Here is a 13,912-nt window from a genome sequence, read left to right on the forward strand (position 1 = left end):
TATAAGAGTTTTTGGTTTCGGAGGGTCAGTGATTACGAACCTCCAAGCAAGCGAGTTTAGCCTCTCTCACAATTCATATTTAACCCCCCAAGAAGGGAAAGAGAGAACTACTGTGGAATTTGCAAAGAGATGATCACTGATTTACTAAATTTTATAACATCCAATCTAGTAGTGACATGTATATTAAGACAGAATTTTTTATTCCCTTTTTTGTTGGGGGCAGAATTTGTGTTAATTGTATACTAAATCACAAGATGCATGCAAATAGACAAGCGCGCATGTAGACAAGATATTATTTTTAGTTGCTTGGATTCGTGCAACATTTTTAATATAAATGCACTATTTGCAGAAAAGAAACCAAAAATAAAAATAAAAATATAATGCATAAGATTCAAGCCAACAGGGGATCTTGGGCCTGGAAGTGCCGTCAGGAGGATGCGACTGCTTCATGATATCCGCCGACTGTTCGGCGAATGTATCGTCTTTCGGACTACCCATGTCTTCAGAGAGGCTAATAACACTGCAGATTAGGCGGCATCCTATGCGGCTCATCATTCCAGAGATTTTATCAGGAAGACCCACGACTCTATTTTGCTTCCTTTATATTCTCTTCAATCGTCTGACTCTTTGGATTGTGCTCACACCGGATATGGGTGAGCTGCCAATATACCAAAAAAAAAAAAAAGCCGAGAGGTAGAGAATCACAGACCCTAGTCAGTTGTAGGGAAGCAATTACAAAGAATTGCACCTTGAGTCACGAGGTAATTGAATTCAAGGCAATCTTCAGTCGACAAGCATAAGTGATCAGTATTTCCTGTACATGGTGACAAGAACAGCAGAAATTTTTTTTAAAAAAAAGGAGGAAGAAGAAGAAAATACAATGGAATAAAGAACAGAAGTTTGACAATCACACTGCTAGCTTTTTTATGGATCATCACCTATTCCACAAATTATTATAGCCTGTGAAAAAAATGCCTTCAACTTCAACCTTTTGAAAAGAAAGTCTTTCTTCCGTCAATATTTCTATACGATAATATATGGACATGGTATCCTTCCCTTCTAGAAATTGGACTTGGTGAGTCTCCTCATCAATGGTATTGTAGTTTAAGATCTCAGCAAAGCTAGGCCTCAGATGATGCGACCTGTTCCTCCGCAGCAGGTGGCGCACTCATAGATTGTGAGGAAGTAGTATGAGCTGGATGATTATATTTTTTTAACACCCTTTCTTGATTTTCCTTCCACCACTCCTCAGCCTGTTGCTCAGCAAATCTTCGTTTGCTGCTCCAACAGTAACAAATGAACTTTTTTAGAAAAAAAACCACAAAGAGCAGAACCTTTTACGCATACTTATCTAATGCACATAAATTGCTATCTTAATATATATTGCAACTATATTCTGAGTATGGATAAATAAGTTTTAAATTTTCATATGCTGAATAAAGGCAGCTGCATGTGAAAATAGAGAATATTTGAATAGATGATTGCAAAAGAGAATACATGTTCCCTAAAAGACAAGTGAGAGGGCATCTGTCTCCATGACCTTTGAATGTGAGTGAATTGTGTTTAAGCAGGAGTATACCTGAACCGGACCTGCTTGAAAACTTTAGTACCATCTTGGAGCTGAACAAGAGTCACATATACACCAGGCTCGAATTGCTCAATCAGTTGTGCTTCTCCATGGCTACTGTGCCTCGGTGTAGAATTACCAGATGATCTTGAGCTAGTCTCAACACCCTGGGAAGGTGTAGCCTCCCTGGTGACAGCTAATATATGTGGAGCATTCGTATCAGTAGAATTTTGCAATAATTCTACTTCATCACCATGATTTTCCATCCTTGGGTCATGGACATCAACAACTCCTTCAATGGCAAGGTTTGATCGATCATGTTCCGGAGAATCCATTGCCAAGGATGCAGAAAATTGTGATCCACAGCTTCTGTTACTTCTTAACAATGCTTCTGCTTCAATTTGCAAGGCTTGTAAGCTGTCTTCAACCTCAGGAGGCAGTTTTCCTTCCATATCCTTCATCTTCATAGTAAAAGAAGCAGATGAGCGACATAATAGTAGAAACCAATTCTTCTAAAGCATAAAGAATATAAGGAACCCTCAGGTCATTTGGTGTTGCTTCATTTGTTCAAAATAAAGAAAGAATCAGCCCACAAATAACATTTCCAAGTGAAATTTGAAAGTGACAAGAGTGAAAGTATTGTAGATGAAGGTCATATTCTCAAGACTAAAAAGAAGGATCTGAATAAATCCTTACGTGAACCCTGTACCTGTCTTGAGAGCCGTTTTCTTACTGGGTATCAGAATCTGGATGTAGAACCAGGTTTGAATTCTGATTCCTTGACCTTCTCAGAGGTGGCTTTGAACCATAATGAGTCCAGAGTTGACTAATACAAAGGCTAGTTTGATTCAAATCTGTCACATAAACTGACTCATTTTACATTTCTAGCACCAAGTGCCTATTAGAAAGAGCAATAAGAGTTTAACATTACCAAACTTACTATGATCAAGACATCCTACTCCATACCTTTCTAAATTTATTCTAGTTAAAATGCTTCATTTTCTATTTGGCATACACCAAGCTTACCAGAAGTAGTTGGAGAAGAGGTCAGAAATTAGATTAGAGTCAAACATTATCCCCTTTGTTCGATGTTCCCGAGATGAGAAATGAAAGAACTCAAATTACTTAATTCACACAAACATGAATGCTAATCAGGTTATGTTTGCAATTCCTAACTACAATTGAGTTCTAAAAGTAAGCTTAAGGGCATATCGGTAGGCTGAAGGGTGGGTTTATGGGGCATGGGGAGATCAGCAGTCAGTAACTGTAGGGAGAGATTGATATGACAGAAATTGGTTGCACCAGGAAGTGAACCAGCTGCACTAGCCAGTCTAGAGCAGTTTAGACTGCTACCAGTGGTATGAGTGCTTTTAAGTCAAAAGACATAATAAAAGCATGTATTCTCATTTCTATACAATATTCAGGCTCTCAAAAAAATCACTCTACTGGGAATGTTTGAATTTCTGAGTTTCAAAAAGCATGCACAAAATTGGTTATAATTAACATGTAAAATTCCTTTTGCATTTTGCTTCAATCATGTGGTAAATCATGAGCAGTTCTAATGGAGTTTAGTTTGTCATTCTGTGCTTTAGTTTAAAGTAGCCAGCCTATTCTTCAGTTTTGCTAAAAGAAATATATAATCATATGAAAGGTATTAATTCTAAAAGTTAAAAATTTAAACTATTCTTTTACTTTATTTATAAATCAACGCATGCATGTCAGATGTATATATGCTTCAATTCGCAACCTATTTTTATTTTCTTTAACCTTCTTTGTTAATGGTGCTAGAGTTGTAATATGGAAAAAAATTCTAGACTTGCTACTTGCTAGATATGTCATCAAAAAACTGGAATAAGCTTTATATTTTATAGTACCGTATTTTTCATATTTTTCACTTCTAATATTATTTCCTGAACACTCAGATCCAAGTTTATGGCTTATCACCAGGTACTGACCTGGACTAAATTTTCAATCACATTCAGTATGCCACCAAGTGCAGGTATTTATACCCTTGAGTTGTTTGTTTCCATGTGGCTTACACTTGTACTGAATTTCCCAGATGGAACTTTGTTAAACACTCCAATAAATCTCTTCAATTTGGTCAAACAGTAGGAATAAACATGACAATGGTTCTGGAATAAAAATTAAGGAAGATATTGGACAATGATAATGATAAGATCTGTATCAATTATGCAACAATAGAATCCATATCAAATATGCTTCTGAATTTTCAGACTATGGTAGTCACATTTTTGAAATATATAATCTAAAAATTATTAAAGATAAAAGCATGGTTTCAAATCCTCGTGGGACATCCTGTAGGATGCCAGGATGGGGTACCATCTCAAGTGTGACACATCCCGCCACAGTCCCAAAGTCCTGGTCGGTGCATCCTAACATCCTCTGTCCCAAGTGTCACGACAGGGCAGGATGGCAGCACATCCCATTCTACAGAAAACATGGAGATGGCCCCATCCTATGGGATTTAAGACCTTGGATAAAATTGTATAAATATTAGTACATAAAAAAAATCTTAATATTCTAGAACATGAATTTTAAGTAAGAAAGATAATTAGTTTTTGGTATCCAAAAAAAAATCATCAGAAACCAGAACAAAGCAGATAGTTTGAGAAAATAAAGTGCAGGATACCTGCAATTGAAGAGACTTAATAAACACCATTGCAGCATTACACTTGGCAGACTCTTCTGCAGCCAGAGAATTAGCTCCTTTAGCCTTTTTTTCTGATTTCTGCAGTGCTGCATCTTGAATTTCACATTTATGTTTCAAATTATTGACCTACAGAAGGGGCATGTGTCGATCAAAGTCCCTTATCATTTAACAAGGGAAAGAATGGCAAAACAGCACAGAATCAAAAATTAATAATGAAATAATTCTAATGCATACCTGTGCTTGCAACTTTAAGACTTCCTGGTCCAATAGTTCATTAGTCTTCTTTAGGCTATCAATGATACTTCTAGAGAACAGTGGAGTTGCAGAACGTGGAGGACTTGGCTTTCGTGAGCATGGAGATGCAGGTATGACATTGACAGCAGGTGTAGGTGTTGATGTAGCAATTGGTCTTAAAGCACTCTGAATTGCACTCAGGGAGCTAGGAAAAGAAATATCCTTCAGCTGTAACAATGATGGAACTGGGGAAGCTCGTATTAGAGATGGAGTATCTGACTTCATTTCATTCTTGACTGATTTAACGTCAACACATCTAACAGGTTCTGTAGTTGGTGACAAGAGAAGCCTTGAAGCTCTGACCTCTCCCCTGTCTAGCCTCTCCCTACTATCAATGGAGCCACGAGGAATTATGTTCCTCTTCTTAACTGTAGATGCATTACTAGCTTCTGATGCTTTGAGCTTCGTATAGCATGAATCACATACACGATGAGGTTTGCCTGGTGTTGGTGCCAGTGCAGCTTTCAGCACTTTTTTAGAACTACAAGCATGGCAATGTACCAGACCACAATTATAACAATTGTGCCTCTTTCTAGTAAACCCAAATGCTTGTCGGCACCCTGAGCAGACAGACTGATCTGCACCAGATACCCACTTGTGAATGCAAATGCATGCTGTGAAATTTGAACCACAAGAAATATTTTTCACATGCCTATCTTTCAGTGCTTCAACAAGGGTAGGAGTTTCCCTGTCTTCAACATCTCCATGTCCCAATCTTCCATTAGCACCTCTTCCCCATGTATACACTTCACTTCGTGAAGTCAGCACAGCAACATGATAAGCTCCACATGAAATCTCTTCAACTAACTCACCAACCAATCTACCCTGCACCAAGCAAGGCAGTTTTCCATCTGATTGCAGATTCCCCAGCTGGCCATAATTAGTACTACCCATTGTAAAAACGTGTCCAGATGTAGCAAGGCCAACAGTAATAGTATGTCCACAGGCCAGCTGATGGAAGTTGTAGTCAAAAAGTGATGAGACACAGGTGGGGATCAACCGTGCCTCTTTGTCGCCATGACCCAAACGATTTTTATCTCCATCACCCCAGGTAAATAGCTTTCTAGAAATAACATTTACACCTGTCTGTCCCATTACCTCAACAATGGCTGCGGTATGCCATATTCCACATGCAACCTTGATAGTTCTCAGTCCACCCAAAGATTCAACTGACTTAGGGTATGCAATGCTCTTTCGATCACCATGGCCCAAAACACCGAATGTTCCATCACCAAATGTAAATAATTTTCCATCTGAAGTAGCCAGTGCTGAATGCCATGAGCCACATGCAACAGACAAGACTTGAAATCCTTCTAGAGGGCCAGAAACTCTTTTAGGGATCCAGTGGCTGACATCAGTGCCTTGGCCAAGAAGTCCCGCATTAAAGGCACCATCCCCCCATGTAAACAAGTCACCAGAAGTAGATATAGAACAAGTATGAAACTCACCGCATGCAACATAGTCCACATTTGACACTGCCAAAGTTTCAACTAAACGAGGTTGACACACATCGGTGTCAGTTCCATGTCCTAGCCGTCCACCAAATTCCTCACCCCAAGTAAATACCTCCCCTTGCCTTGTAACAAGAGCAGCATGTCTGAAACCACAAGCAATCTGATGAACATCTAAAACAACATTTGACTCTAAAGGTTTTGGAAGTAAGACATCTGTTCTTTGACAGAAGGAACTTGCACGGCCATCTGATAAGGTCCCATCACTCCATATTTCTCCCCAGACATAAACATCACCTAAGGATTCAATATCATCTGGTCCAGAACCTTGACTAGAGCAACTTGGTGCACTGGAAATACTAAGTCGACTGCCATCTACCGTATTTGTTCTTATATGCATTTTTGCACCGTCTGATCCCACATCTGATCTTGCCGAATTAAAATAAGGCGCAAAACTACAGGAGGCAACCTCTACTGTTGCACCAAAAGAATGAGCATTTCGAACAGAATCTCCTCCATCCTAAAAATAAAAGATATATGAAGTTATTTATGAACAATAAGATGAGTACAATTTCAAACCGTAATAAGTTAATAGCCAACACACACAAGGTTATAAACACACAGATACAAATATATGCGCATATAAAATACATGTACTTCTTTTCTTGCTTGCTCAAAATAAATTGATAAGAAAAATGTCCAAGGCACGGCAAGTTAAGCATAAAAGTAAGACAATATAATCAATGGGAAGTGAGATCTGGAGTTCTTAAGTATTTGGTTTAAAATTTGATAGTTATGGGCATGTTGAGAAGAAAACAGAGTATTGATATGTGTCTGACCCAATTTAAAAAGCCGATAAGAAAATCCACAAAATATAGCTGTTTTGCATTGGGAATTCCAAATTAATCGCCTAGAATATACATGAAGCATGTTCGCAGCATGTGGGAGAAAAAGACTTGCTTCAAAGGAAAACCGTGAGACAAATCCAAGAATACACCATGCTTCATATTCATGTTGGTCCGTCTTAAACAGACTGCATCATACAATGCCAACTATGGAAATAAATAGACGACTGCATTTGTAATTAGTAAAGTTACCGTTTAAAAAGTTTTATTTATTGAATTATTTGGTTTGGATGACGATGACAAAAGATATTCTTTGAAAGCACTTTAAAACCAATCTTTCAGAATTCAGCCAAAAAATATAATAGCTTGACAATGAATAACCCTATAAATATAAATGACATAACTTCATTGGAATACATAAAATTGAAAAACCACCAAAAAGTTTAAATTGAAGATAAGAAGCCAAAATGGAAAACTATTAAAGTTTACAAACCAGTATTACATATTAAAAGGATATCAAGTTATCAACACCCCTTATTTTGGAGGACTATAATGTATCGATGATTAAGCTAGAACTCATTTTCCTTCACATCATAAATCAAGTTTAATATGTCCAAGATGACAAATTATATTTGCAAAGCATTAAAAAGAGAAAAAATAGCAAAGACTTGATTATAAATCCTAGAATGTACTAAGTGCCTAGGTTTCTATGGATTGAACACCGTGAAAACTTGGTATGCGGTGCATGGTTTTAACTTGGTTGTGGGGTGATCAAAGCACAATGCATAATATTTTGAACCTTGCTGCTAATAAGAGGGGTGCTTGAAGGTTATTACAACCCTTTATAACCACAAGGCCACAATATCTATTTGTTGCTACGAATTCAAAATAGCAACGCACCATCTGCATTTGAAGAACCATGTTGTGTAGCTAGAAAAAAGAATGACATAGGAAGATTATGAATTTTTCTAGCTGATAGAAACAGTGATCTCATCAGATATTTTTGATGTCTAATATTATTCTAATAATTTTTTCCAAAATATCAAATTACTCTCCACATATAAACAAAAGATCGAGGGTCTAATTAGTACAACCAGTCATTATTTGAAATGAAAATTACCATCCAAAACAAAACATACGAATTATGTAACTGTAAAATGGATTAGATATAACTAAGACTTTAGGAAAGCATACATCAGAAAATGAAAATCCATCACTAGGTACATCAGTCCTAGTACGTCTGTGTTGGCCCCCCTTAGAGATCAAAGCTTTGAGGCCTGTAAACCAGAGCTCGACTTCAGCTTGGTCTTTGCAAATCTGTAGACAAGGAAAATCTAAAAGTAAACATAATTCAAACATGGATTTTAATTTCATGAGAAATAATTAGCATATATAACCTATAAGGATTGAAGACTTTTTTTACTAACCAAATCTAGGGACCGTTCGCCATTCTTGTAAATAAGAGAAAACGACAAATAATCTTTCTCGGGCCGTGCAAATCTCTTGAAAACAGCCTATAGAAAAGAAAACCAAGGAATAAACTTCCATCTATAACTGTAACTTGAATTTAGAATTATTAGATTATGCAGATTTGACTGCATTTTTTCAGAAATAGATTCAAATTAAAAATATCATTCAGTTCTTGACATGCTGGAACTTACAGTTCTCTGTCCAGGAATGAGTTTCAAGATGGAAGCTAACTTAACACTCTTTTCCTTTTTATGTGAAAACCAAATTAGTGTTGTTCCATCCTGTGATAGTATCAAGAAAACCAATGAATATAAACTACTTAATGGAATCTAAATATGTATCCACTAATAATACTTGTAATTTACATATTAAAGAAATAATTCTGAAGTGGTATGTCTTCTAATAGCTTGTTAATCACAATACGAGGACCAAAATTTTGAACATCGTGCGAGATGGAAAATAATTTTGGAAAGTTCAAAACAAATTCCTAGCAATTGTATCTTTAAAACACAATGCTGCCTTACAGCTTAAAAAGAAATATAGCATTGGGAGGATGCAAATAAAGCATATAGTACAGCAAACTTACCTTCATGGCTCTTCATGTCAATTTCTCATAAGTACTCATGAAAAGAATAAACAGAGCTCACCCAGAGAAACCATTTTAACATGCAGAGAAACTGTTGGCTCTAAGTTCCCAGAAATTGTAAAAATGGTGTCATACTTTTCTTCCTGTTTCTTTAAATATTAACAAGCCATCCTAGAATAAACATCAGTGAAGACTAACAACAATTAAAAAAAATTAAAGTTGCTGAAGACTAGCCAATCCTCAATGCTTGAACTCATTAATCTAAAAGGGACAGAAAAACTTCTTCCTACATGAGGACGTAATAACAGACTATGATGCTCATCCAGTTGACAAACTTCACAATCTAAATGTGTCACTGGCTCTAGCAAAGGAATCAAAAGTTTAAGATTCCCAAAGAAGATGTCTGAATCTTGTATGCCTTTAATATGGAGAGAGACTTGACCACCATGCTACACCTACATAAACATTACAATCTATAACTGGGATAATATAATCCATTCACCTCACAGCAACCACCAAGCTTCTTTATGTCTTTAGATCCCAGAATACAAAAAAGGATGGGTGCAAGGTTGAACATACTGGTTGATATCAAAGTCATGGAAATTTCAGGATATCAGGAACAGAAGGCAGTGTAAAAGGAAAGATTAGGGGGGAAACAGGATCCCTCCTCAGGGATGCTTAATTCATGAGGTCACATTAGCAAATTAACAGAGAAAGTAGAAATTAATTTGTCAACAGCCAAGAAACTGATGATCACAGCTTGCATCTGATTTGTTGTTCGAGAGTATCATAGCTTGCATCCCATCTATTACTCACAATATATCTTATTGCTTTCACAATCCTAACCTTTTTTTATCACTAGGGACTCTATTGGTACATTAAATTTGGAGGTTTTTGTCCATTGAATCCACTTGTCATTGGGAACTATTTGCTGAAGCACAAGAATGAGAAGCTCCATCCACATACTTATAGATCCACAAGCCTTTCCAACATCTGAGTCAAACAAACTAGTACTATCAACAGTCTGCTCTATTTAGCTGGAACTTATGGAGCAGTTCACAAGATTCACAAATATAAAATCTACTGCAACAATCTGTATGCCAAAAGCTTCGTACTAAATTTGTGAATAAAGTTGCAGAATGCTATAACCTTGTCTTTTCGCCATGCCTCCTAAGGTTCAACTGAATCATTATTGACCCAAAGCAGTTTTTCAAACAAAATCATAGATACTCTCTTTGATATATGTCCAGCAACAGATGTTCCACTGCAAAATGTTGGCCTTGGGGATCTATATTTTGAGTTAGTCATTCATGCGATTTAGTAATGTCCATTTATGAACCAACTACTCAAAATGATCAGTGTAAGGAATACTAAGGTGTACTGAAATGATATCTGAAACATTCAGCAATATATTTCCAATCAACAAGTTCTGTGTTTCGGATCCTAGATTCTCTTAATTGCGCTCTTTGATATTTTGTAAAGTCAATTTCTTATTAGGGGTTGTAATGCTTAACCATTTAACCCATTTAACTTATTTCAACCTGTTGTAGATTGGGCTAGATTGCCAGTTTAATAAAATGGTCAGGTTCAGATCTGGATTTTTGACCCATTTAATAAACAGGTTAGATTCAGGTTGACAGATTTTTGATGTATCTTGTATCCAACCTGACCTGATTGCCACCCCTGTTCTTAATCTAGTATACATGCAGACCTAATTTGATTGTAACCTAGTTGGCATGCTGATCTAGTTTCATTGTAAAGTTGAACCTCATTATCCTGTCTTGCACTAAGAGATACATATGTAGGATCATCAATAAGATGCAAGGCAGATGTAACTTGAGACTTGGCCGAGCTCTAAAAGTTTCTCTTCACTCCAAAATAATAAGAAATGTGAGAAACACCTTGAATCCTAATTTTTCTGCTTTATAAAGAGTTTCCATTTTTTTCTCTACAGCTACTTTTCTTCTTTAAACTAAAAGATGGGGGAGGCTGTCAAAGTTCATAGGAAGAGTGAAGCTCTAGGTATGATTTTTCAATTCAATGATTTCTGAAATGCTTCGCCAACCTCCTGCAGCAACAACCAGAAGCTCTCATGCAGAGGTCCCAAATACATTTGAGCTTTGATACCATCATAACTAGGGAAATGTGGAAATTACATATCTCATTAGTGAGACACGTGCGCATCAGGTATGGTCATTTTCATGGTGAGTGTAAGTGGCAGCAAAGACAAAGAGAAAACTAAATATAATGTTGAAGACCAGATATATAGAATAACAGAAAAGATATATGCATGGCGCATCCAAAAAATTAAAGAAAACTTGATTTCAAGATATGAATTTATCAAGGGCATTTAAGGTAATGGATCAAGTTCCAGTAAATCAACTGTAGATGTTTCATTAAACTACACCATCTAATGAAGTGGTTATCTAGTGGCTTGATTAAAACCAAGAAAGTCAGAAAAAAATAAAATAATATAGAGGTGATCTTCTTTGTCCCAATTTTTTAAAGAAAGAAATACTGGAATATATACCATATGTTTGAAAAGGCATGACCACTTAAATCATATTACTCTGAAACCCTGAAGAAAATTATAACTCACACTGGAGAGTCTGAATTGACGAACTTTGGGTTTTCCTTTCCGGCTATACTTGATTAATTGGCTACCTTTCTTTAAAGCAATAAAGGCCTTCAAAATAAATAACAAAATAGAGTAAGAATTGAGGATCCAAATCATCCATAAACCGTGACAATTGACTTCTAACAATTACAAAAAGATGAGCAAACCACTTGATTCCAAGAAGATAAACAAGTACAAGTTTACAGAAAAGCAGATGCAAATCTTTCTCAAGAAAAATAGAAAATGTAAAATATGCTAATGATCATGCATTAGTGCAATATAAAACATCAACACAACTTTTCACAAGAACATGGCTAAACACAAAGCAGGGCTGTGAGGGGAAGTCATAGTGTGTTTGAACTTGAAAAACCAATGAAACTTCTCCATTATATATCATAATACTCCACTTATTCCACATACTATTTTTGAAAGGGATAAAGAAAGAGAGACAATCTAGCAAAAGTTGGTGAGTTCAGCAATTTATGAAGCACCACACCTAATAGATAACCTACATCATTTCATAGCTAGAGATTTTGCCATAACCCTTCCTTTAAAGCCATCTGATGAAACCACAAACCAATCTGTACATAGTTATATTGGAAAAAATAACTTGACTGTAAGCATCTAAAAGACGCCATAGCTATTAATATTTCAACTATGGATCAGTTTGCCAACTTTGCCTCCATCTCATCATCTTATTATTAGTAAGGTAACATGAACGACCAACTTGAATCTGCACTACTTTTGGTTATAGTCTACATACAGTAGAGATTCTTTTAACATTCAAGCATGACAATTTCATTTCAACAATAATTTAGTTTCTAAGGCATACAAAAGGTGAGTGCCGGTTGAAAGTAAAAAAGCCTTAAGAACGTATGCAACTCATACAAAATGTATGCATGAAAAGAATAACATAAATTAGATAAGATGCTTTTTACAGTAAATTCTATGACTTCAAATATATGATATGTTAAGAAGTAATCTACAAGCTTGGATGGTACAATGGGCGAGGACACAAATCAAAGAGCATGCATTCATGTCACAAGTATCAGCCTGAACCATAGTTTATTGAACCAATGTACTGCAACACAAGCCACTAATACTACTGATACATGTTTAGTACCTTCTATGTTGTGCATGCATAAGTAAGAACGCATAATTTTTATTGATTACCAGTTTCTTAGTCCATACTTGCTTTTATGTTAAGTTTGAAGGTAAGTACTCAGTACATAACGTTCATCACTCTCTTGGTCTATAACATTCTCGTTTTTGTTTGGGTCCATAACAGACCCCCTGCCTTGGCTCTTGCACCCACAGGCGGCATGGAGTTACTACAAGGACATCATCATTGTCAGCCAACTTGCAATGATTCACTGTCAATAACTTCATGCATTCGACTGCCAAATGGATCGAGAACAGCGAACCACAAACCTAAAAGGATGCAAATATACACCAAAGAAAACAAACAATTCAAAGTGTGCACGGAGACGGAGCGACCTGCTCGAGATCACGATCAGGATTCCCATAATTAGGTAGATCGGCCATTCCATCTGAGAGAGCTCTTGGGTGGGGCCCACCGGAAAAGCATCAGGCAAGCGGGCAAAGAGTCCGGCAGCCCCGTCTCCATTGATGATGATGACAATGATCACAACAACAAGGATGATGATGACGACGCGCGTCCTCTATGCCAAGGCCTATCATCAATTCTCCGATGACGATCAGATCCGAACCTAACGATTCCGAATTCCGAGCGAGACATCATCTCTTTCGCCCCAAATTTCCACATGAAGAAAACAACAAGAAGAAACAAGTAACGGATGCACTTACGAGAAGTTATGGATCCGGGAGGTCCCTCCTGTACGCATTCGAGTTTCGGATGCTTCTCCTCAAACGAAACGGAGCCGTTTCTGCGCTCTGACCCAATCGCAGACAGAAGGAAGATGGAAAATATTTATAATATATATATCTATATATATATATCTATATATATATATATATATATACACACACACGAGACAAGGAAAAGCAATTACCATGATTGAAACAACAATAAATTCAGGGACATAAGAGGAGATTGTTATCTGGATAAAAATGTTCTTCCTTTTTTCGCGGGAATGTTGGAGCAGCTGCGCTTGGTCGCCCGACACGTCTGATGCATCGAGGGTTGCGGGCAAATCCCATGCACGCGGGATGCAGGAACTTCTGCAAGCGGGCTCTCAAACGGCATGATACGAGGCGAACGATCGACGTGCATGAAAGTGTGATCCATACACACGATACAGCAAAGTATGCATCGTCCATGCAATACCGCCCCAACGAAACACGTCATGACGTCAATGGCATGCAACAATGTGGAAAGAGGCTGCTCCTGGCTCCATCACATACAGGAGTCGTGCAATTCCACGTAGGCC

General features: G+C 37.1%; 1 protein-coding gene across 9 annotated transcripts; it reads right to left on the reverse strand.

Annotated features, from left to right (window-relative positions):
* Positions 1-281: 281 nt before the first annotated feature.
* Positions 282-13,470, reverse strand: LOC103716063 (PH, RCC1 and FYVE domains-containing protein 1-like). 9 transcript variants are annotated; one of them, XR_005507149.3, is made up of 11 exons: positions 13,329-13,470; positions 12,999-13,231; positions 11,484-11,570; positions 8,490-8,579; positions 8,256-8,342; positions 8,023-8,145; positions 4,473-6,503; positions 4,218-4,364; positions 1,580-2,028; positions 939-1,278; positions 282-814 (listed from the first exon to the last, which is right to left on the reverse strand). XR_005507149.3 is itself a non-coding variant. In XM_088719207.2 (11 exons), the coding sequence occupies exons 8-11, from the start codon at positions 6,381-6,383 to the stop codon at positions 1,122-1,124; spliced, it is 2,664 nt and encodes an 887-aa protein (XP_088575333.2). In that variant the 5' UTR covers positions 6,384-6,503; positions 8,023-8,145; positions 8,256-8,342; positions 8,490-8,579; positions 11,484-11,570; positions 12,625-12,832; positions 12,999-13,231; positions 13,329-13,470; the 3' UTR covers positions 282-1,121. The 9 variants fall into 9 exon arrangements, 7 of the variants coding, with proteins under 7 accessions (XP_088575333.2, XP_008802135.4, XP_088575330.2 ...); XR_015976824.2 differs by having other exon boundaries at positions 8,023-8,162; XM_088719207.2 differs by adding an exon at positions 12,625-12,832 and having other exon boundaries at positions 282-1,278.
* Between the last annotated feature and the right edge of the window lie 442 nt (positions 13,471-13,912).

Source organism: Phoenix dactylifera, chromosome 3 (genome assembly GCF_051530095.1).
Source record: "Phoenix dactylifera cultivar Ajwa chromosome 3, Ajwa_hap1_PhDact_Kaust_v1.1, whole genome shotgun sequence".
NCBI lineage: Eukaryota > Viridiplantae > Streptophyta > Magnoliopsida > Arecales > Arecaceae > Phoenix > Phoenix dactylifera.